Source organism: Medicago sativa, chromosome 3 (genome assembly GCF_051527215.1).
Source record: "Medicago sativa cultivar Bolivia chromosome 3, Bolivia_mono, whole genome shotgun sequence".
Lineage (NCBI taxonomy): Eukaryota > Viridiplantae > Streptophyta > Magnoliopsida > Fabales > Fabaceae > Medicago > Medicago sativa.
In genome coordinates this window covers 3404383-3430318 of record NC_140751.1, presented here as the reverse complement: position 1 = coordinate 3430318, position 25936 = coordinate 3404383, and the positions used below count along the sequence as shown (strand labels likewise).

Below are 25936 nucleotides of genomic sequence, written 5' to 3'. Positions count from 1 at the left end.
AAAAGCAGCCCACTATTTCCAAATTTTCTTCGGAATCCGAGTATCGTGCCATGGCTATAACTGTGTGTGAAATACAATGGCTGACTTACTTACTTCAAGACTTTAATCTGCAATTTCATACACACCAGCCCTGTTTTATTGTGACATTCAATATGCTCGTCACATCGCTGCCAACACTTCATTCCATGAGCGGATGAAGCATATTGAATTAGACTGTCATATTGTCTGTGAAAAATTACAACAAAAGCTTTTTCATCTGCTGCCTGTTTCATCTTCTCAGCAACTAGCTGATGTCCTAACCAAACCTCTTGACCCTCTTCCTTTTTCCAATTTCATTTCCAAGCTGGGATTGAAGGATATTTACACAACAGCTTGAGAGGGGATATTAGAGACATATACATTAGAATTATTTGTTGGAATAAAATGTGTTTAACAATGAACCTTAAAGAGTTTTGATGATAACAAGGTATTAAAAATTGTAAATTGGACTAGCTAATATTTGTTCAAGTGTACAGGACCACAGTTAAAAAGTTACATCATTTATTGGTTCTGAATGAGCAAATAAAGAGCAAAAGAAATCAACGAAATTAAAGCTTAGACGCTCCTGAAGGCAACTTGCTCCTGAAGAGAATAAGCGCTCCTGAAGCAAAGTCGCTCCTGAAGTTAGTAAAGTGCTCCTGAAGAATAGTGCTCCTGAAGACAAGAGGTCCAGAAGCTACATCATCAGAAGCTACATTATCAGAAGCTGCCTCATCAGAAGTCATTTCACCAGAAGCTGAAGATCAACTGGATTTGCAAAATCCAAGAATTCAAGAGTTGTTTCAAGGATCGAAATTCATCAAAGGACGGCAAAAGATCAGTGGAACTTTGCAACGGTCATTTCAAAGGTGTTTGAAGGCATGTGCTTGCAATTTGGACGAAAGCGTTGACATTGTACTATTGTACGAAATGTACAACCACCTTCTCCACTACTCTGTTTTGTGTCCACGCTACAAGACAAGAAAATGATGAGTCATAGATAGTCTAATTTAATGCTTTATTTAGTTTAGTTTTAAATAAGATTTGATTTAATTATATTGCATTTTATTTCCTTTTAGAATATTTTACTTTAAATTGTCTTTTATTTTATTTTAGGAACGAATATATGGTGGAAGGTGTCTTGGAGCAAAAGAAAGAGGACTGGAGCAAATACAGTGCAAAAATACGAAGATACGGAACAAAAATATGTTCCCACCAAGTCAGAAGCTTGGCACGGCCAGTGCCAACATGTGGCACGGCCGTGCCACCTCCAGAAGCCCCTTTTGCTGCTTTTTCTTCGGGCCCAAGTTACCCTGTTGCAGCTTTACTGTTTTACCCTTTTAGTTGCTTAGTTTCTAAGTCGATTGTAAAGCTATAAATAGAGTAGCTCTCCACCATAAACATTCACCTTTTACTTTGCTTATTTCAAGTATTATTTCAATAAAAAGTCTTTATTTCCTTTTTACTTTCGTTGCAATTTATTTTACTGTTTATCTCTCTTCTTCCCCCATGTCTACGATGAACATGAGTGAGTAGACTTCTTCGTCTTGGGATTGTTGGGGAGTCTAATGACTCAATCCTAAACAAAACAAGCCTAAACCCTAATTTCTATGTAACCCTAATTTCTAATCTAGATTCACCGTCTTAACGTGGATTAACAATTATCAAACTGTGGAAGCGAAAGCGGAGGGTTTGATAATCGTTAATCCATCATCCCAAACATCAATTCATAAAGCGAGAGCGGAGTCTTGATGTTGGAACAAGTGAAACTAGACAATAATTGCAAAACAGTGAAATAGTCTTTGCAATTATTAAGACAAAGAGTAGTTTCAATCCTCTATGCATCTTCTAGTAATCATGTCAGCGAAATAGGCTTGGTTGCTAGAAGTAAACTCTCACCGGACTTTCATCGGAAAGGTGAGGGGCTAAGGGAAACCGGTCTTTAGAAATTAGTGTGTAAATCATGAAATTAGATGTTTAGGTCTTGTCTAGTGAAGGATTTGTCATTATGATGAACCAATGATCCCGAGGCTTTTTATTAATATTGTTTTTATCTTCAGCAATCAAAACCCCTTTTTACTAAACTTTCTCTCCCTCTAATCATTCACTAAAGGTTAATTAAGTTGAACAACTCCCTAGCGGAACGATACTTTTACTTACTACTATTACTTCGATAGGCCGTGCACTTGCGGTTTGGCTTTATCAGAAAACAGCTCCAGAATACGGCTTCGCCTGAAAAGATGTTCCTTTGGATAAGGAATGGATTTCAAATTTGTTCTTCATAGGACAACAACCAAATCAGGCAAAAGATTAATGGTGAAAGATCAAGCTTCAACAACGACTCTTTGATGTGCTGGCAATTTCACAACGTCTCTTTCACACCTCTATATAAAGGAGTGAAGACTTAGAGTTTTGGTAATGCTGAACGAAAGACTCACAACATTTTTACAAGTGCCAAACCTCTGCTGAAATTGTTCTGCATTCACTTAGAATTTCTGTGTCTCAAAGTTTCATTTTTAGAAATTCCTAAGTTATTGAGTCTGTATCTGATTTGTATTGTGAGCACCTCTGATTGTATATCAAGTGTTCAACCTTAAACAATTTTCTGTGTAATTTTGTTTAGAAGTCTCTTGCAGTTGTGCTTGAGCATAGGAAGTCTCTTGATTGTGTTCTTGAGCATAGGAAGTCTCTTGCTTGTGTGCTTGAGCAAAGGAAGTCTCTTGCTTGTGTGCTTGAGCATAGGAAGTCTCTTGCTTGTGTGCTTGAGCAATTGTAATCAGATATTACTCTTAGTGAAATCTCCTTGGAAGTGCAAGGGGGACTGGACTACTTCCGGATTGTGGAAGGAACAAGTATAATTGCTTTGTGTCGTTCTTCTTCTCTCTCTCTGTTAGCGGTATCACTTAGCTTCTGATCAGTGTGTTCAGTTTTTATGAGAAACGAAAAAATTTTCAAAACACAATTCAACCCCCCTTCTTGTGTTTTTCTCACCTTCATTATTTGTTTCCTTTCTAAGTATTTAGCCCATTTATTATCGCCCATTTATTATTGATGTTGTTGACCATATATATAGGTCACGCTCCCTCTATGTATCAATAACAATTATAATTTCATCAATATCAGATTTTTTCCTTCATGAACAAGTTCTGTAATATCATATACATCACTCTAATGTATTAGACAAAAAATTAGTATCATCAAAAGTTTGATTGAACGTTAAACTATTATTCACACATGTGAATTTCCTATGTGTAATTAAATTGACCATATAACACTACACCGAGTTCTCCGATTACAAAATATAGTGTTGATAGTGAATTCTTCCTTAAAATCATTACTAAGTTGATCAAACAATGAAAAGCATTAAGCAAAAGATATAATGGATAAACACAAGTCTCATATTGAATATAATTTAAGAGTACTCATAGATTACATAGCTCAAACAATACAATAGAGGATCATCATTCAATCTTGTTGCTAAGGGTTGAAAATTGTCTTTTCTTATTGCTGGGGTCGAACTTTATGTCTTCAATTCGTCAAAATTTGGAACCCTTGCTTCTAGTTAAAATTTAGAATAAATAAATATTTTTCCGTTAATGCACGTTTATCGCGCATCCCCTTTAATTGTGTAGTGCATTTTACTTACTGGCGCTTCTTTTTTTTTTTTTTTGTGGTGGCTGGGGTTTGAACCCCAGACCTTACATATTTTATGCATTGTCCATACCAACTGAGTTAAGCTCACGAGAACACTTACTGGCACTTCTAATCTTAACAATAATTTATAGTAAAATTTAATATAATCTTTAAACTACAGTCCAAAATTAAGTTAGTGCCGGTGAAGGTGACAACTAGGGTACCCATGAAAGAATGGTGGGTAATTTACCTCAACCAATGAACATTCACCTTTATAGGTGTTATCCATGAACGGATTAGGATTCTCTCCATTGAAAATTCTCTCAAGTTTTCTCCATTTTAAATCTCCACCATCCTAATAAATTGCTCATTTTCATTGGTTGGTGGGTAAATTACCCACCATCCTTCAAAAATAATCTAGAAAAAACTGCGGGTGAAACATTTTTAAAAGCTTACAGGCTGTTATTGTTATGACAAAAAAAAAAAAAAACTTTTTAAATAGCTTACCAATAGTCATTTGTTGCAATATAAACGTGCTTCTCATAAGTCTTTTCCCTTTTAAAAAGACCTACCCAATGTTTCAAAACTGGGCTGTCTAACTGAGAATCAATAAAGTAACCGGTTCGAGCTTGATAATAAATCGGATATGCTATCAAATTAGTGTGAACCGGCTAAACCCGATAAAAACCGGTGACCTGATATGACAGAGGTGGGTTAATACTTAAGCTTTGACCGCATTTAAACTATTTTTAAATAAAATCTGAAAACATTGGAACTAACTACCTTATAGGAACTCGATGATTTGTTCTGCATTTGGACCGTCTAAACTGGTTACTTGTTGGTCCAACTGAGAATCAATAAAGTAACCGGTTTGAGCTGAATAATAAATCAGATGAAAAATGCTAAACATCCCGAAAACATTTATCCAGAAAACATCCCGATGGCACTTGATTGGCTACTTATCACCACTACTTGGGTGATTTCCACAAATTCAGGGATTTAGTCAACAATAATTAAAGCAAAGCTGCTTACAAATACACGCTCGGGTTGTTTCCCGAAAACTAATTCGGGATATATAGCAAAGTTCAAATCAGATATGCTATCAAATTAGTGTGAACTAGCTAAATCCGATAAAAACCGGTGACCTGACGGTTTTATAAGTCGGATGGGTCAATATATACTTAAGCTTTGACCGCATTTTAACTATTTTTAAATAAAATTTGAAAACATTGGAACTACCCACCTTATAGGAACTCAATGATTTGTACTGCATTTGGACCGTGGTTTGAAGTACTAGAATAGAACACTTGAAAAATTTACAAACACTTGTTGGTTTGAAAAAGATAAAAAAATAAAACAAAATTACGTTGTCTGAGCAGTACAATTTTAGAACACAGTAAACCAAAACACCTCATCTCAATTTGGTTTTACATAAACAATACTAAAGAACAAGCGGTTCATGAAGTACCGGCACAGACACCAGATACAACATTTACATATTTGAGAAAATAAATTAACCAAATGAAATCATATTAGATCATCAGGACCAAATGGCTCAGTCCATGCAACATCCATCTGTGCCTGCCTGACCCCTCATAAATGACCGGATTCACCAGAACACCCTGAATAATTATTTAGTATAACTGTTTAACTAGACAAAAATTCATAAAATTTGCAACTAACAACCAAATAAAGATATATATAAAATAACAATTTGTTTATGCAATCGTATCTTTCAAACTATATGTGGCACTGATCGGATAAACAACTTAATTATACACTTATAGCATAAGCCTTTATCATAAAAGTTCTTATTTACAAGCAATTTCTATAACAAAAATCTATAACAAGTGAATGCATGCATACACACACATTCATGGAAAATCAATTCCATTACCATTATGCACATTCTAGTTTCTCTGTTTCCTCAACATATAGGTATTAGTTCTTCATATTTCTATCATTTATTTTCTAGACCGAATTCAATTTACACAAACAAACATGTATAGTTGGTATGAATTACACCAGAACTAAGTGAATGAAAATAAATTATTTATAACATGATGTATAAAAAAGATTAAAGCTTGTTGATTCTGTGAGCTAGAATTTAATTCTTAAACTAGATGCATACACTGCACACACACATCTGTTTCTCTAAATAAGGGTTTTATAATATATCCATTGAAAGTAAGTTATTGTAACTAGAGACATTGTGGGAAATATATATAAACATAGAAGGATGCAAAAATGAAAATACTAAACCAAAAAAAACTATCTTTAAAATGTTGTTGGATGCACCATTCACCTTATTATGACTTGATGAACTCAACCTTTGCTGACGGTGAGTTTTGAAGCAAAAAGTCCACCATTTTGGCAGGTATCCACTCCGGTGGTTGGAACGCTTTTATTTTCAGTGACTTTAAGTTACGCAACATGTAAGGGAACTTAACCTTCCAAAAATCACGAAAGTAGAAGTGACTGTAAGCAAACAAGAAGTTTTAGGATTAGTTGCAAGTCATATTTTTTATAAAATTGGGTCTTGTTAACCAGTGCCCCCGGGGCACTAGTTAAAAAACTAAAAGTAGAAAGAAAAATCAAGTTTGAAAATAACACTTTTTAACTTTCAAAAAGTAGAATGCACAATTTCCAATACAATATTTCCTTTTATAATTCCTTAACCAGTGCCCCGGGGGCATTGGTTAACATTTCCCAAAATTAATAAATACAATCTAAAAAGCAGCAGTAATGTTAAAATATAAAGTCCGTACCGTAAGAGCATCTGAGTTGACAGTCAATGATTCGATATTAGCAAGTTCAACCAGCCAGTTGAATAGGACTGATGGTTTCTCTCCCAATCCCTTGCAATCCGATAAATGAATATTTACATGTTTGATAGAAGAGAGAACTCTCTTGCTCCCAAAAAGTTTTGGAATATATTTACCACCATTATAATCAAAGGTATGAATAGTTGGAGCATATAACTCGATTCCAAAAGCGGTTCTGAAATCGGTCCAAGGATCAGAATCATGCATACATATAGTTAAATTGACAAGCTTGGGACTTGAAATGCGAAGGTTTTGTGCATCAAGAAGTACACATTGGTCAACGATCAAAGTACTCAACATTTTAAATGTGGAAAAGGGGTCGACACAACCATCACTTGTGTTGCGACGAAAGGCAAGGTGCTTTAGAGACATAGTGGTTAATGCTGGGAAATTGAGAGAATTTGGAAATATTTGTGTTGGGGCAATTTTAAGCGAAAAACAAGAAAGATGAAGGGAGGTTAAAGTATGAGATGAAAAGAAGCATGGTGGAAGGTGTCGAATAATAGCATAATTGATTCGAAGCTGTTGGACATTGTGTGAAAAAGCATATTCTATAATCTTTTGGTATAGGCTAATCCCTATAAAATGATTGTAGTGCAAACTGAGAGCACGGATAGCTGTTGAGTGTAACAGCCCGATTTTTCGCTAGATTTATTTTATTATTTATTTATGTGTGTTGTGTGTGCTATTATGTGATTATTTGCATCTGTGTGTATTTTTGGTTGGGAATTGTAGAATTCGGTGTAGAAGGGTATTTTAGTCATTTTGGACTTAGGGGCATTTTGGTCATTTTGAGAGTAGGGGTAATTTTGTAAATTAGTTGAGGACTATTTTTAGTGCTTAGTAAGAGTATTATTTTACCAAGTTACTAGAGAGCGTAGTAATTATTTTATTTACCGGTAAGTGACCGTTAGTGATGTATTTTACCGTTAAGAGAGTAATAACATTTTTGAGGTTGGAATAGAAATGGGTGTTAGCCAATATATTTTACTAGCTGTAATAAATATGGTCAAAGTATAGTTGACCTAGATTTAAAGAAGATTCGAACAGAGTGTTGTATTGAAAGCAAATATGGGTTCGAAGATGGTAGAAGACTTCGATAGAGCAGTTTTCGAAGGTGGTTATCAACAGTTATTCTTTAAGTCAGTTTGTATTTTAAGTTTGTTTTCAAATAAGTAAAACTGTCGACTTGTGGCAGTTGTAGTTTGAATTTCAAAGAAGTGTAGTTATTTCTGTTGGAACAAAATGTGTTTAACAATAAATCTTAAAGAGTTTTGATGATAACAAGGTATTAAAAATTGTAAATTGGATTAGCTAATATTTGTTCAAGTGTACAGGACCATAATTATAAAGTTACATCATCATTGGTTCTGAATGAGCAAATAAAGAGCTATGGAAACAACAAAAATTTGAAGCTTGGACGCTCCTGAAGGCAACTTGCTCCTAAAGAAAAAGCGCTCCTGAAGTCAAGCTGCTCCTGAAGAAATAGCGCTCCTGAAGTAAGCTGCTCCTGAAGAATAGTGCTCCTGAAGACAAGAGGTCCAGAAGTCACATCATCAGAAGCTGCATCATCAGAAGCTGCAGAAGTCATCTCATCAGAAGCTGCATCATCAGAAGCTGCCTCATCAGAAGCCATTTCACCAGAAGCTGAATATCAACTGGATTTGCAAAGAATCAAGAATTGAAGAATCATCAATGCAAAAGCTGTCTATTGGATTCGAAAACACAAACAAAGGATTAGTGGAGTTTGCAACGGTCATTTCAAAGGTGTTTGAAGGCATGTGTTTGCAATTTGGACGAAAGCGTTGACATTGTACTTTGTACGAATTGTACAACCACGTTCTCCACTACTCTGTTTTGTGTCTGCACTTCAAGACAAGAAAATAGCTCCAGAATACGGTCTCGCCTGCATAGATGTTCCTTTGGATAAGGAATGGATTTCAAATTGGTTCTTCATAGGACAACAACCAAATCAGGCAAAAGATCATTGGTGAAAGATCAAGCTTCAACAACGACTCTTTGGTGTGCTGGCAATTTCACAACGTCTCTTTCACACCTCTATATAAAGGAGTGAAGACCTAGAGAATTGGTAATGCAAGAACGCTGAACGAAAGACTCAAAAAGATTTTCACAAGTACCAAACCTCTGCTGAAATTGTTCTGCATTCACTTAGAATTTCTGTGTCTCAAAGTCATATCTTAGAAATTCTTAAGTCCATTGAGTCTGTATCTGATTTGTATTGTGAGCACCTCTGATTGTATATCAAGTGTTCAACCTTAAACAATTTTCTGTGTAATTTTGTTTAGTTAGGAAGTCTCTTGCAGTTGTGCTTGAGCAGGAAGTCTCTTGATTGTGTTCTTGAGCAAAGGAAGTCTCTTGCTTGTGTGCTTGAGCATTGGAAGTCTCTTGCTTGTGTGCTTGAGCATTTGTAATCAGATATTACTCATAGTGAAATCTCCTTGGAAGTGCAAGGGGGACTGGACTACTTCCGGATTGTGGAAGGAACCAGTATAATTGCTTTGTGTCGTTCTTCTTCTCTCTCTCTGATTTATTCCGCTGCATTTAGATTCTGATTATCACTTCAGAAGCTGTCTCACTTAGCTTCTGATCAGTGTGTTCAGTTTTTAGGAGAAACGAAGAATTTTCCAAAAACACAATTCAACCCCCCTTCTTGTGTTTTTTCTCACCTTCAATTGGTATCTAGAGCCTTGGTCTGTTGTGTATCACTTAACCGTGCAACAGTCAAAGATCTGAGAAAAACATGACTACTCCTCCTCCTGATGGTGATACTAGCTATAAAAATGTCTCACATGATTATAGTGATAGTAAGAAAACCAGTGTTGGAAAAATTCCAAAGTTCAATGGAGATGCTGAAGAGTTCTCTTGGTGGAAGACCAATTTTTACAGTTACATCATGAGCCTAGATGAAGAATTGTGGGATATTCTGGAAGACGGCGTTGGTAGTTTAGTCCTTGATGAAGAAGGAGCTGCTGTGGATAGAAAGAAACATACTCCAGAACTGAGGAAACTTTACAAGAAGCATCATATTATCAGAGGAGCTCTTGTCACTGCCATACCCAAAGCAGAATACATGAAGATGAGTGACAAATCCACTGCTAAAGCTATGTTTGCTTCTCTCTGTTCAAATTATGAAGGGAGCAAGAAGGTCAAAGAAGCAAAGGCTCTCCTGCTTGTACATCAGTATGAGTTATTCAAAATGAAGGATGATGAAACTATTGAGGAGATGTACTCAAGGTTTCAAACCTTAGTTTCTGGTCTACAGATTCTAAAGAAGAGCTATGTTGCTTCTGATCATGTAAGCAAGATACTCAGAAGCTTACCTGCCAGATGGAGACCAAAAGTGACTGCCATTGAGGAAGCTAAAGATTTAAACACTTTAAGTGTCGAAGATCTTGTTACTTCTCTCAAAGTTCATGAGTTAAGTCTTAATGAACATGAGTCTACTAAGAAGAGTAAATCAATAGCTCTTCCATCCAAAGGCAAGTCATCAAAAGCTCTCAAAGTGGTTGAATCTGAAGAGGAAGAACAGTCAAGTTCAGATTCTGAACCAGATGCTGCAGAAATGGCCATGCTCTCAAACAGACTTCAATATCTGGCCAAGAAGAACAGAAAGTTTCTCTCCAGAAGGGGTAACTCCAGAAGCTCAAGGAAAGAAGATCAGAAGGGATGCTTCAACTGTAAGAAGCCAGGTCACTTCATTGCTGAATGCCCTGATCTTCAAAGAGAAAAGTCAAAGGACAAGTCAAAGAGGTCTACCTTCAAACCAAGCAAACTCAAGAAGCAGATTAAGCAGAGTTTAATGGCAACCTGGGATGATTTGGGTAGTGAATCTGGATCTGATAAAGAGGAAGCTGATGAAGATGCAAAGGTAGCTGTTGGGTTGGTAGCAACAGCAACTTCAGAAGCTGGATCAGATTCAGACTCAGAAGATGAAAATGAGGTATATTCCAAAATTCCCAGAGATGAACTTGTTGAGTCACTTAAAGAACTTCTTACACATTTTGAAGTAAGAACCAATGAGTTGAAGGATTTAAAAGAAAAATATGCTGATTTGGTACAACAGCAAAAATCAACTCTATTGGATCTGAAAGCTTCTGAACAGGGACTTAGGGGCTTTGACTTCATGTGTAAAACATATGAAGACCAGCTCAGGTTCTTATGTCAGAAGCTACAAGAAAAGTGTAATGAAAAACCTTTAAGTAATCATGAAATTGCTCTTGAAGACTTCGTTATATCTGGCATTGACAGAAGCAGAGTGGCTTCTATGATTTATAGCATTTACAAGAACAATGGCAGAGGAATTGGTTTTCCAGAAGTGAAACTGGAGAAAACCAATCTAAAGTCTTGTTGTGAATGCATCAAGGAAGGTCTGAAAACATTCTTTGTACCAGAAGGGGCTGAGTTGGAAACTGTTGTTCAATCAGAACCTGAAGCTTCCAGTTTTAAGGCTAAGATTACTTCAAAGCCAAAGAACTCTAAGTCAAAGGCTATGATCAAATCTGATTCCAAAACTTCAAAGGTTAGGATCCTGAAAAGATCAGAACCTATTCCTCAGAGTCTGGTGAAACCAAAATCTGGGGTTCTGAAGTCTAAGTTTCAGAAGAAGACAGTTGCTGCTTCTGAAGTACCAAAACCTAAGGTGATGGTTAATCAGAAGCAACCCAACTCACAGCACAAGGTACAAGAAGTGAAGAGTAAAGCCTTAAGTACTAACCTTCCAGGACCCATAGAACAATGGGTACCTAAATCTAAAAATGTCAATGATGCAGGTATGTCTAAGAGCAGTGCCAAAGCAAAGATCATGGTACCTAGACAGCGGTTGCTCAAGACACATGACAGGAGACAAGTCCATATTCCTCAGCCTAACAATGAAAGAGGGAGGAAATGTGAAATTTGGAGGCAACCAGTCAGGCAGGATCATAGGTACAGGAACTATTGGTAATTCCTCTACCTCAATTAATAATGTATGGTTGGTAGATGGTCTTGAACATAACCTTTTGAGCATAAGTCAATTTTGTGATAATGGTTATGATGTGCTTTTTGAAAAACCCAACTGTACAGTAATCAACAAGAAAGACAAATCCATTGTGTTCAAGGGAAAGAGAGTTGACAATGTCTATAAAATCAATTTTTCTGAACTGGCTGATCAGAAGGTGATCTGCCTACTATCAGTGAATGATAAGAAATGGATGTGGCACAGAAGGTTGGGACATGCTAACTGGAGGTTAATCTCTAAGCTTAGTAAGTTACAACTTGTGAAAGGGCTACCAGACATTGACTATCATTCAGATGCACTTTGTGGTGCATGTCAGAGAGGGAAAATTGTGAAATCATCTTTTAAAACCAAAGACATTGTCTCAACCTCAAGACCTTTAGAATTACTCCATATTGATTTATTTGGACCAGTAAGTACTGCATCCTTATATGGAAGTAGATATGGATTAGTCATTGTTGATGATTACAGCAGATGGACTTGGGTGAAATTCATAAAGAGTAAATATGTTGCGTGTGATGTATTCAGTAGCTTCTGCACTCAAATTCAATCTGAAAAAGAATCAAAAATTTTGAAAGTCAGAAGTGATCATGGTGGAGAATTTGAAAATGAGCCATTTGAAGCTTTTTGTGAAAAACATGGAATTTTCCATGAATTCTCTTCTCCTAGAACACCACAACAAAATGGAGTTGTAGAGAGAAAGAATAGAACTTTACAAGAAATGGCCAGAACCATGATTCATGAAAACCATTTACCAAAACATTTTTGGGCAGAAGCAGTGAATACAGCATGCTATGTTCAAAACAGGATCTATATTAGACCTATTTTGGAGAAAACAGCATATGAACTCTTTAAAGGAAGAAAACCCAATATCTCTTACTTTCATCAATTTGGATGTACTTGTTACATTCTGAACAACAAGCTCTACCTAAAGAAATTTGATGCCAAGGCCCAAAGAGGAATCTTTTTAGGTTACTCTGAAAGGTCAAAGGCATACAGAGTGTATAATTCAGAAACACTCTGTGTTGAAGAATCTATGCACGTTAAATTTGATGACAAGGAGCTTGAAGATAAAACTTCAAAGCAGGGTGAAAGTTTTGCAGAGATACAGGTTCCTGAAGCTACTCCAGAACCTGATCAGATAGCTGAGTCTGAAGATAGTCCAGAAGCTGAACCCACATCAGAAGCGCAAGATGAAACTGCTTCTGATAAAGCACAAGATGGCTCACATCAAGAAGATCCTCCCAGAAACACATTCAAACACAAGTCTTCACATCCTGAGGAGCTAATCATTGGAAACAAAGATAGTCCAAGAAGAACAAGATCACATTTCAGACAAGAAGAGTCAATGATTGGACTAATCTCAATGATTGAACCTACAACAGTTGATGAAGCACTCTCAGATGATGGATGGATCCTAGCTATGCAAGAAGAGTTGAATCAATTTCAAAGAAATGATGTGTGGGATCTGGTACCCAAACCTCAGCACAAGAACATTATTGGAACAAAATGGGTATTCAGAAACAAGCTGAATGAGCAAGGTGAAGTAACAAGAAACAAAGCCAGACTTGTTGCACAAGGGTATAGTCAACAAGAAGGCATTGATTACACTGAAACGTTTGCTCCAGTTGCAAGATTGGAAGCAATCAGGTTACTTCTTTCCTATGCAGTTAATCATGGCATAATATTATATCAGATGGATGTCAAGAGTGCATTTCTCAATGGTGTCATAGAAGAAGAAGTGTATGTTAAGCAACCTCCTGGATTTGAGGATATTAAATATCCTGACCATGTTTTTAAATTGAAGAAATCACTATATGGCTTGAAACAAGCTCCCAGAGCTTGGTATGATAGACTAAGTAATTTCTTAATCAAAAATGATTTTAAGAGAGGACAGGTTGACACTACACTCTTCAGAAGGACCCTTGGGAAAGATATTCTTGTTGTGCAAATATATGTTGATGATATAATATTTGGTTCTACTAATGCATCTCTTTGCAAGGAATTTTCTGAGTTAATGCAGGATGAATTTGAAATGAGCATGATGGGAGAGCTGAAGTTCTTCCTTGGCATTCAAATCAATCAATGCAAAGATGGAGTCTATGTTCATCAATCAAAGTACACAAAGGAGCTTCTGAAGAAGTTCAAACTTGAAGATTGTAAAGTGATGAACACTCCAATGCATCCTACGTGCAACCTGAGCAAAGAAGATGAAGGAGCTAAAGTAGATCAGAAGCTGTATAGAGGTATGATTGGTTCTTTGTTATACCTCACTGCATCTAGGCCAGATATTTTATTCAGTGTATGCTTGTGTGCAAGATTCCAATCAGATCCTAGAGAATCTCATATGACTGCTGTCAAGAGAATCTTCAGGTATTTGAAGGGAACAACTAATCTTGGACTCCTTTATAGGAAATCCTTAGATTATAAGCTAATTGGATTCTGTGATGCTGATTATGCTGGTGATAGGATTGAAAGAAAATCAACCAGTGGCAATTGTCAATTTCTGGGTGATAATCTTATATCCTGGGCTAGCAAAAGACAAACAACTATTGCTATGTCTACAGCAGAAGCAGAATACATTTCAGCTGCAAGTTGTTGTACACAACTACTTTGGATGAAACATCAGTTGGAAGATTATCAGATAACTGCTAACAGTATTCCCATTTATTGTGATAATACTGCTGCTATTTGTTTGTCTAAAAATCCAATTTTGCATTCAAGAGCTAAGCACATTGAAATCAAACACCATTTTATCAGAGATTATGTTCAAAAAGGAATTTTAGATATACAATTCATTGATACTGAAAATCAATGGGCTGATATATTTACTAAGCCTTTAACTGTTGAAAGATTTGATTTTATTAAGAAAAATTTGAACATGCACTTCGTGTCTGATTAAATGTTTGCTTGCTCCTGAATAGGATTTTAGGTTCTGAAGTTAGTTCAGAAGCAGTAGTCCATCAGAAGCTCTTTATTGAGGTTCTGAGGAAAACTCGCTTCTGATGATGACATCAGCATCTGAAGTCCAGAAGCTGGATTTGTTGCTTCTGAATAGTTGGATTAGTGGAAACGTTAGGAGTTACTTTTTAAAGTAACTTCTGGCCCACTAACTTGGTAGTTACTCTGTGAACTTCTTACGTGGCCTGTATGTGTTGGTGTATAACTAAAAGGGCAATGATGATTTAAAAGCTTTGAAAGTACTTTTCACGCGCCCCCAATTTTGTCATTAATGTTATGTTTGTTTGTCTCTTTTGATTTGCAATCGTTTTACTTTTAACACTTTGTCAATTCACACACTACTCACTCACAACAAACACATTTGCTCTCAAACCGTTTGCGAAGTAAGCGCATTCTCTCAACCTTAGAACCCTAAAAATCTTCATCTTCTTCAAATCTTCGTCAATCATCAAATGGCATCATCAAGCTCGCAACGAAAAGTTTCAGAATCTACTTCAAACAAGCAAAGCGTATCAGAATCTGGGTCCATCTACAAAGAAAAGACTATGGATATTCCATGGGAATCCTTGATAGTCCAAATAGAGTCACCAGTGGATTTTACTTCACTCAAGAAGTACGAAGTAAACATGGAAGGCTTAATAGAAACACAGGAGCTGTCTGAGTATTTCAGAATGCTAAATGGGCCAACATATGTGAATTTGGTCAAGGACTTTTGGTTAAAAGCTGAAGTGTACAATGAAAAGCCTGCAAAAGTTGTAAGCAAACAAGCTGGGTCAAAGAAAGGGAAAATGGTCATGGATATGAATCCTACATCATTTGACAGCTTAGAAATAAGGTCTGAAGTGATGGGCATTCCTATAACCATCACTGAGGAAGTTATAGCTAAAGCTTGTAGAAGGCATGCAGAGGGAAGATTCCAAGAAATAGTCAGGAAGGAAGATGTCCTGCTACAAGGTTACTACAACACTCTTTTGGGTGGGAAGAAGGATGCAAAGCCTTCTGAAATGGAGATTCACAACAGGATGTTGGTGAAATTCAGTAATGATTGCTTCTTTCAAAGAGCAGGAGGATCTGACCAACCCAACAATCAACAGAAGCTAGCAATTTACTTCATGGCTATTTTGGAAAAGATAAACTTCCCAAGATATGTAATGGATCATCTCTGCTGGGCCATAAATGAAAGCACTATCAGAGGAAGAAAACAAGTACCCTATGGAAGATTGCTGTCTGAAATCTTTCATCAAGGAAGGGTGCTGGAGTTCTTAAAAAGGACAAGGAGTGCTTCTGATAAATGTTTCAAAGTCTCTACTGCTGAAAGGACTATCAGTAGCAGGAGCTTACACTCTATGAAGTTCTTCAAAGAAGCTCCTAAAGATGAGAAATGGTTGGAGTTGACCACAGAAGAATCTGAGATTATCAGAGACTTTCCTTCCATAGTTAAGGAAAGTAATCCTGAACACTTAGCTAGATTAGTAGCTGAGTACGTCTTGGAGGAAGATGCGAGGTCTCAGGAGGAAGCTGCTCTTGCTAAAGGAAAAGGCAAGAAGGCCAAAGCAGTTGCTGTGTCAGAAGCTGCTGTTTCTGATGCACCTAAAGGAAAAAGGGCCAGAACTAGTTCTGAATCTGATGCTGCTCCTACTAAAGGAAAGATGCAGAAGATTGGTGCTGCTTCTATTCCTCAGAAGAGAAGAAAAGGTAAGGCAGACTTGGTAATCACTCAAGAGCAGCTGGAGGAAGCTCTCGAAGAAATGGAAAAAGAAGAGGCTGATCCCAAGCTGAAGAAGAAGAAGGCTCCCCTTCAACTTGTGAGTCCTATGGTTGAGATGACTCCAATAAGGAAAAGGATGGCAGATGAACGTGCTTCTGAACTTATTGCAGACAAAAAGGATCTAAAAGCACAATACACTCATCAAAGAGATGAAAAGCTCAAGGCCTTGGGATTGGAAGATTGTGATAGGTTCTACAAAGATAAATTGGCTGAAGTAAGAGCCATTGCTGGTAAGCCCACTGAAGACAATGAGGAAGACGATATGATGCTCATGTTTGAAAATGCTCCAGAAGAGGGAACTTCAGAAGTAGTTCCTCAAGCTGCTGATCCACAAGAGATCACTTCTGAAGATGGCCCTGCAGATCAGGTAATTCAGATTCCAGTCACCTCTATCCCCATTTCACCTTTTTCAACATCTGTACCTGAACCAATAGAAGACACTTCTGTCTTAGACAATCTTGCTCTCCATTACTCAGGTGAGTTACCCATAGACAAATCCACCTCAGAAAAAGCCTCTGAAACAACTCCAGAAGCAGCTGCTTCTGAAAATGTTGTTTCAGAAAACCCTCATCAACAAACACCTGAACCACATAAACCCACAACACCCCCACAATCACCAACAGCTACCATTGACCCCCAACTCAACACTCAAACATCAACTTCACCACAACAACCACCATCTGAAACTGAATTTCAACCTTTACCTGAACACTCTCCTGAACCAACTCCCATGGATGTTGACATCTCTCTAGTCAATGTTCAAGCCTCAACCTCCACCACACACATTGATTCTGACCAGCCCTCATCTTCTAACACACAAACACACCTTACCATTCCAGCTCCTAACCCTATTCAAGACTTAGAAATCAGTGATTCTGATCTTGAAATCCTTGAACATCCACCCACAAACATCCTGGAATCTGGATATATCAATTCTGAGCTTCAGACAATCCTTAGTCAATTGCTTAATCTTGTGGATCAACGAAGGACAATTGATCTCACAAGTGCATATGAAGACTCCTGGGCATCACTTCAGAACCGGGCAACTGAGCTAATTGAAAGCTTAAGGGCTAAGTGCATCAGAAGCAAGGAAGCTTCTGTCAGGAAGTTAATGGAGCATCTGAATCAGAGTCTCAGAATAAGAAGTTCTACACTGCTCCTGGCAAACCAGCCTTTCTTTTTAGAAACGGATTACTTGACCAGAGAAGCAAGGTTGTGTAAGCTTCTGAAGAAACAGATGGCACAGCAGCAGCAAGAAGCTAAGGAAAGGGAACAGGCTCTTCTCCAGAGGCAACAACAGCTTGAAGAACTGTTGCAGAAGAAGATTGAAGAAATGGAGGAGATGAAGAAACAACATCAAACCAACACTTAGTTGCACACCCTTGTGTTTTTCTTTTTGTTTGTTGTTTGTTTTGAATTCCTAGTCCTTGCTTCTGAAACCATTCTGTTTTAATTCTCTTTGCTTCTGAATGCTTACTGATTCTGACTGTTTAGCTGCTTCTGACAATTGAATATACATGATTTTTGCTCTGATTTATTTAGTTCATTGCTTAGTATACTCTCTCACGTTTGAGTTTTTCTCATATCTTTTTGTATTTTGTGCTTAGATTTTTTTTTAATTTTTTTTGATAATGACAAAAGGGGGAGTATATGTGACAAGTATTTAAAGGCTCTGAGCCCCATTAATGGCATTTGAAATTTTTGAAAAACTTCTATGTTTTTACCTTATTGGTATAAGCTATGAATGAACGAAGGAGTATCAAAATTCAAGTAAAGTTAATTGAACCATTCTTCTTATCTATAAGTAAATTCTTTCATTGATTCAGTTTTGCTTTTAAGCTCTGATAATAATTATTGCGCGCAAAATGAATTTAATTAACCTGGATAGAACTTAGGGGGAGCTTACAAACCTCACCTTAAAGACTATCAGACTCAGGGGGAGTTTGAGCTTACAAACCTCAGATTCTGAGCTTACAAACCTCAGAACCCCAAAGTCAACTTGTTAATTAGATTAACAACAATTGATCAATTTTAAATACTTTTGTTTGTCATCATCAAAAAGGGGGAGATTGTTGGAACAAAATGTGTTTAACAATAAACCTTAAAGAGTTTTGATGATAACAAGGTATTAAAAATTGTAAATTGGATTAGCTAATATTTGTTCAAGTGTACAGGACCATAATTATAAAGTTACATCATCATTGGTTCTGAATGAGCAAATAAAGAGCTATGGAAACAACAAAAATTTGAAGCTTGGACGCTCCTGAAGGCAACTTGCTCCTAAAGAAAAAGCGCTCCTGAAGTCAAGCTGCTCCTGAAGAAATAGCGCTCCTGAAGTAAGCTGCTCCTGAAGAATAGTGCTCCTGAAGACAAGAGGTCCAGAAGTCACATCATCAGAAGCTGCATCATCAGAAGCTGCAGAAGTCATCTCATCAGAAGCTGCATCATCAGAAGCTGCCTCATCAGAAGCCATTTCACCAGAAGCTGAATATCAACTGGATTTGCAAAGAATCAAGAATTGAAGAATCATCAATGCAAAAGCTGTCTATTGGATTCGAAAACACAAACAAAGGATTAGTGGAGTTTGCAACGGTCATTTCAAAGGTGTTTGAAGGCATGTGTTTGCAATTTGGACGAAAGCGTTGACATTGTACTTTGTACGAATTGTACAACCACGTTCTCCACTACTCTGTTTTGTGTCTGCACTTCAAGACAAGAAAACAGCTCCAGAATACGGTCTCGCCTGCATAGATGTTCCTTTGGATAAGGAATGGATTTCAAATTGGTTCTTCATAGGACAACAACCAAATCAGGCAAAAGATCATTGGTGAAAGATCAAGCTTCAACAACGACTCTTTGGTGTGCTGGCAATTTCACAACGTCTCTTTCACACCTCTATATAAAGGAGTGAAGACCTAGAGAATTGGTAATGCAAGAACGCTGAACGAAAGACTCAAAAAGATTTTCACAAGTACCAAACCTCTGCTGAAATTGTTCTGCATTCACTTAGAATTTCTGTGTCTCAAAGTCATATCTTAGAAATTCTTAAGTCCATTGAGTCTGTATCTGATTTGTATTGTGAGCACCTCTGATTGTATATCAAGTGTTCAACCTTAAACAATTTTCTGTGTAATTTTGTTTAGTTAGGAAGTCTCTTGCAGTTGTGCTTGAGCAGGAAGTCTCTTGATTGTGTTCTTGAGCAAAGGAAGTCTCTTGCTTGTGTGCTTGAGCATTGGAAGTCTCTTGCTTGTGTGCTTGAGCATTTGTAATCAGATATTACTCATAGTGAAATCTCCTTGGAAGTGCAAGGGGGACTGGACTACTTCCGGATTGTGGAAGGAACCAGTATAATTGCTTTGTGTCGTTCTTCTTCTCTCTCTCTGATTTATTCCGCTGCATTTAGATTCTGATTATCACTTCAGAAGCTGTCTCACTTAGCTTCTGATCAGTGTGTTCAGTTTTTAGGAGAAACGAAGAATTTTCCAAAAACACAATTCAACCCCCCTTCTTGTGTTTTTTCTCACCTTCAATTTCTAGACTTAGTATAAATAGTAGTTTTTCATAGGAAAAACGGGTCACAATTCCATCATACAAACTTACACTCAAAGTATCCGTATGGAAGCGAGAAACGAGTCACAAGTTGCAATGTATGAATCTGTGTACCAACTTTTATTTAATCAATACAATTTACCCTTTTTTCTTTAAGTGTTCTTGCACTTTACTTTGTTAAGTTCGATTGAGTTCAAGTGGATTGAATTCGATTGTTTTTATTGTATTTCTTACATTTTCGACACCAAAAACACAGAATTTCTAACAACAAGAACAAACACAATATGTCCTAAGATTTACTGGTTGATCTTGCAAGTTACCATTTGTAAACCAGCGGTTGTTTACGAAAATCCAACGTAAACAAATTGGCACACCCGGTGGGACTATTTCAAGTTTTGCGCGACCCAACACTTTATATGCATAAAAATGGTTTTTGAAACCATAAATCAAAATGGTTTTGTTTTTAAACCATTGTAGTTCTAATGCTTTATGTGTTTTAAAAATGGTTGTTTTTTTAGCCATATTTCAAAAAAACAAAACTTTTTCAAAACCTTGGAAAGAAATTTTCATTGTATTTTTGAAATGGAGAAGTTTTTCGTAAGACAAAAAGCAAGAAAACAACGATCAAAATTGTTTTCTAATAGTGCCAGTGATGCTAAGACTGAAATTAACGTATATGTACTTGATTTCATGAATCAAAATTGGCTAGTTACGTTAGGCCAATATCTAGAAGATTCAAATCAAATTGTGTTGAAACACTTTTCCATGCATGATGTTAGGATTGAAGTTGTTGCGAACATTGGTAAAGTGATCAGAATCTTGTTGATCTTATCAAGTACATAAATACAATCAAAATATTGGTCAAACATGGTTCAAGAGATGCTGTAAAACTGGTCGAATTTTCATATGTTTACCTCATTTTTAAGAATGATGTTGTTTTTGAAAGAAAAAAAAAAAAAAAAGAATGATGTTGTTTTCGACCAAGCATTTTATCAAGATGTAAACTGCATTTTTGACCAAAGATGATGAAGCCGAAACCATCTTCTCTAAAAATTTGGCTAAGTTTTCAAAAGAGGTCATCAAGTGTTTTCTCTAAATTGGTCAACCGTTTTTTAAATGGTGATTCAATCTTTATGGTTAACAGTGTTCTGAAAAATTTCTGGATAAATATGTCAGGTTATAACCATAAAAAACGGTTTTTGAAACCGTAAATTAAAATGGTTTTGTTTTGAAACCATGATCATATTAAATGGTTTGGAAGTTTTAAAAAACCAAGAGTTTGGGTTTGAAGATATGAACCATGTAAAAAATATATATATATATATATATATATATATATATATATATATAATGAACAGAGTTCAATTTGTTCGGCAAGGGTGACTCCTTATGTTGATTATTCCATTGTAATTGATGTTAATCCGGAGAATAAACACATGGATAATGATATATCTCCTGAAGAAATTTATCTCGAGAGAATCATGACCACCAAACATGTATGGTTAGTGGGGACTACTCTCACTTTCAACTTCTCATGTATTTAGGCAAATGATAAATTCAATGGCTTAAATTTATTCGGGATGACATCAGGACATTTTGTTTTGGGATGAATAGCAATGTCCTAAACACACCCCTGATTTCCTTCGATGGTTGGGGAAGAGAAACTTTTCTTGTGATGATCGTATCATGTATTTAATAGAAAGGTACATAAAAGAAGGTAGCACGGTTGGCATAATGGGAATTGCTCATAGAAATGACAATATACTTATGATTGTGCCTCCTCCTGAGCCTTTGACAACCGGATGCTCAATTTTATTTTATTTTTTCTATAAAAGAAAAGTGATTAAATGGTCGAAGAAGACCATGCACATAAAATGTTCATTTTTGGTACTATGTTTCAGAATGTTATTCCTCTCATGTCTTTCGAGAAACAACATTCTAGGGGGCCTGTGTTAACACCAAAAATGAAATATTTGGTCGAACTCATGATTATGTTTTCGACAAGGCAGATGGGTTATTTCGACATGCTGCAATGTGCAAAGAGATTTCGACCAAGAGCATACAGACTTCGACACGCCGTGTTTTCGACAAAGTGATTTAATGTATATTTCATGCATGTGGTTAATGATTGATTTTTGTGGGAAAAGCCTTGGTGAAAGAAAGAAATTCTTGGCATAGACATTGTGTGGAGCGTGACTTAGCAAATACTTTCTTATGCAAGCCAATGTCTACACTTTATTACTATGGACTTGAATACTTTAACGTGGACATGGTGTAGCAACAATAACAAGGCAAAGTCGAACATGCGGTGACAGACAAGACTGAAGTGCTTTGAAGATTATTTCCTAGTGTCTTAGTGCATGGAAATTATTTCCTAGTGTCTTAGGAAGTTATAGGAAGTTATTTCTACTTTTAATATAGACCGTAGGATTTAGTGGTAGTTTTCTCTACAAGGTCTATATATAGCAGTTTGTAATAATAACAATGGGTTGGTTTCTTGATTTCTAAAACTCTGCAACACCCACGCCATGGGAGCAAACGGGTTCAGGAGTGTATGGATTGATAGATTCCAACCACCCTCTACATTCCTGCAATTTAATGTAATTGTTCTTGTTTTACTTTCCTTTTTCTTTTGCATTTCTTTTCATCTTTATTCTATTTCTTTTTCTTTTTAACATGCTCACTTGAGCAATTTTCTATCATGTTGTCATGAGACAACTTGTTATTAAAAGATGTTGGATGCATTTCTGACATTAGTGTTCTTAAAGAATGGATGAAGTGTTGATTGTCTTAAACTGCGAGGCTTGAACGATCCCCCTTTAAAAATACATTTGTCACGATCGATATCGATGAACATTTGAAGTTTACGTTACCAAAAATCGGTGTAAACAAATTGGCACGCCCAGTGGGACAGTTTGTGCTTTTTGTTTATAGTTTTTGTTAGAATTTCTTTTAATTCTGGTTTGTTTTGTTGTGTATGCAATTAAGAAATAAGAAATTGCTTCTTAATATGACACGCGCTAACAACCAAAAGAAAACAAATCCAACATCTTCAAATGAAGATGTGGATCAAGTGACGGTTGAAGATGATGTTCCATCCCCAGGGAATGTTAGAACATCACAGGCTGTTCCAACTAGTAATACAGTCACTCAAACATCGTCTCAGGCCATGCCTTCGATGGCCACAGTAATTTCTCAAGCCATGCCTTCGATGGCTACCCAAACTTCCCATGATTATCCAAATAATACTTCTATTCAAGGAGTTTGGGATCATAGATCAATGCCATATGGTATGCCATCATCATTGATGCAAGGCTTACAAACTAGTGGTAATATGTTTTCAGAGAATTTAAATGTTTCATTACCACAACTTTTTGGTCCTGGGGTATCTACAACATATAGAAGTCCCCAACAAAATTTAACCAACGCTTCTATGGCTGCCATTAGGCAAACTATGGAAGAAACTAATCATGATATGGTTAATATGATGACCCAACAAATTGGTACTGTCATAAATCCTTTAATTCGAGACACCAACACTAGTTATCAACGGTTGTCTGATCAAATGGAAAGAATTGCCAATTTCTTTGGCGCTCCACCAATCCAAAATAACCCATTGCCTCAAAATCGAAATTTGAGGGCAATTGAAATAATTGCTGATGAACCAGTGGTTCGAAATCATGAAAATATTGTCCAACCACAAGTAGTACAACCACAAGTTCAGGCAGAACCTGAAAGGCAACCCATTTTGGTTAACAGAAACCAAGATGCCGATCAAGTGGTTTTACAAGCCCGTCGGAACAATTTCGATGGTCAGAATAATATAGCGGGTATTGTCGAGGCTTTGTTAGCCCAAAATGGTTTTAATATGGGTTTACATAGACCAAATTTTGTGTCTCCTTTGTCTGAGTATGTTTTAGACGCTGAATTGCCTAGAAATTGGAAAATTCCAAAGTTTACCAAATTTGCTGGAGAAACTAATGAATCTACTGTCGAACACATTGCTAGGTTTCTCATGGAAGCAGGAAATATTGCAGAAAATGAAAATTTGAGAATGAAATATTTCCCAAGTTCTTTGACAAAAAATGCTTTTACTTGGTTTACAACTTTACCTCCTCATTCAATTTATAGTTGGAACCAATTAGAAAAAGCCTTTCATGAACAATTTTACATGGGTCAATCTAAGATTAGTTTGAAAGAATTGGCCAGTGTTCGACGTAAAAGTCATGAGTCAATCGATGATTATCTCAATAGGTTTCGTCTCCTTAAGGCTAGATGTTTTACTTCTGTTCCAGAATATGAATTGGTCGAAATGGCTGCTGGTGGCCTCGATTATTCTGTTCGAAAGAAATTAGATACCCAGTACTTAAGAGACATGGCCCAATTGGCAGACAGAGTTCGACAAGTTGAAAGACTTAAAGCTGAAAAAGTTAGAACTCATAACAAATTTCCTAAAAAGGAAAAAATTGCCTATATAGAAACAGGAGATAGTGAACCTGAATTCGATTGGGGTTTAGATATCGTTGAAGACAATGATATAAACCTAGCAGAATTAAAAGATGGGCCTCCATATGCTTGTAAAATGTTGAGGCCATCCAATGGAAAAAATCCTGAAGATCCCAAGAGTGACAAATATCCTTCTAAAACTTATACTTTTGATATTACTAAAAGTGAAGAAATTTTTGATCTTTTAGTTAATGATGGCATAATATTAGTGCCACCTAATATGAAGTTACCTCCTTTGGAACAAAGGAAGAAAAGAGGATTTTGTAAATTCCATGGTTTTTTAGGTCATAACTTATCTCGATGTACTCGTTTCAGGGATTCTGTACAAAAAGCTCTTGATGAAGGGAGGCTGAAATTTGGAGAGAAACCAAAACAGCAAGTGGATGGAGATCCTATGAAAAAGGCAGAGTCCATGTTTGCTGATGTGTCTGCCAATGTGGCAGAATCCATGTTTGCTGGTATTTCTATCAATATGGTGGAAATTTCAGATAATATTGATGCAGAAATGGTTACTGAGGACCATCAAATTGAAGAGCCAGTGGTTACTGAAGATCAATTGGCCAAGGAAATGGAGAAAGCATATCCAAAGGCTGAAGAAGATTTGGTTGATTTCTTAAACCGATGTAAAATATCTAACACCAATGCTATGCTTTGTCCTCGATGCAGTGCAGTGTTCGATAAAGAAGCTGCGAAATCTGTTGAAGGATATCAACCTCAAACAAAACGTAAAGGAGGGTGGTTCGAGAACCGTTCTAAATTTGGCTTTAACAAAAGAGGTGTTCCTTACAAGATGAAAACTTCAGAGAAGTATCAAGTGAAGAATCATAAGAAGACTTTCATTCCTTCATCGAAGTCTCCTATTGATACTTGGGTTTTCTCTGGGGGCAAGAAAACTGGTCATTCTGCGCCTCCAGCACCACCAACAAAATGGGTAAAAAGAGCTGTCAAAGTTCCAGACCAACCAGAGAGTTCTAATCCTAACAAGTATGCTTACAAAAATAACTATAAAGGTAAGAATCCTATGACTAGAACTCAATGGCGCCGTTTTCAACGCCAGAAAAAGGAAGGAGTTTTGAAAGATGTCACTAATGATGACAAAAGTAAGGGAAAACAACCAATAGTTTTCGAAATGGTTAAAAAACCAGCTACTGAAAGAATTTTCCCTCCACTATCTTCTGCTTTAAACATCTCCAAAGGGGATGATGATATTCTAACTTCTACTTTTTCAGATTCTGAACCAAGTCTTGACATTATATGTGTGGTTTCTGTACTACCAATTGAATATGCATATGATGTATCTTCGAAGGCCAATCATGATGATGAATGTGATTTCACTGAGGAAATGGCTCGTCATAGGCCTCTGTGTTATTATGTTATGAACAATGGCTGCATCGAAGATCAACATGCAGTGTTCGAGAAACCTGATGATAACATGAAGCTTCATTTAAAGCCTTTGTTTATTCAAGCTAAATTAAATGGTGTTGGAATTAACAAAGTATTAGTAGATGGTGGTGCTACTGTTAATCTCCTACCACAATCTTTTCTAAGAAAACTTGGTATTTCTGAATGTGATTTGAAACCACATAATGTAGTGCTCACTAATTATGAGGGATCTACTGGACAATCTCTTGGTGCTATCGAACTAGAATTGGTAGTAGGAAG

The 25936-nt window shown here is 36.6% G+C and overlaps 1 protein-coding gene and 1 long non-coding RNA gene across 2 annotated transcripts in view; both read right to left on the bottom strand.

Moving 5' to 3' along the window:
- Positions 1 to 5013: 5013 nt before the first annotated feature.
- Positions 5014 to 6177, bottom strand: LOC146934956 (uncharacterized). Its single transcript, XR_015030082.1, has 2 exons — positions 5957 to 6177; positions 5014 to 5273 (listed from the first exon to the last, which is right to left on the bottom strand). It is a non-coding gene; the product is annotated as an uncharacterized LOC146934956 (long non-coding RNA).
- A 203-nt stretch (positions 6178 to 6380) lies between these two features.
- The window catches only part of LOC146934953 (F-box/LRR-repeat protein At3g26922-like), a 52553-nt gene continuing 32997 nt past the window's right edge, over positions 6381 to 25936 (bottom strand). Inside the window, exon 2 of the mRNA XM_085757562.1 lies at positions 6381 to 7100. Coding sequence (XP_085613688.1) covers positions 6381 to 7100 — 720 coding nt within the window. The remainder of the gene's footprint in view (positions 7101 to 25936) is intronic.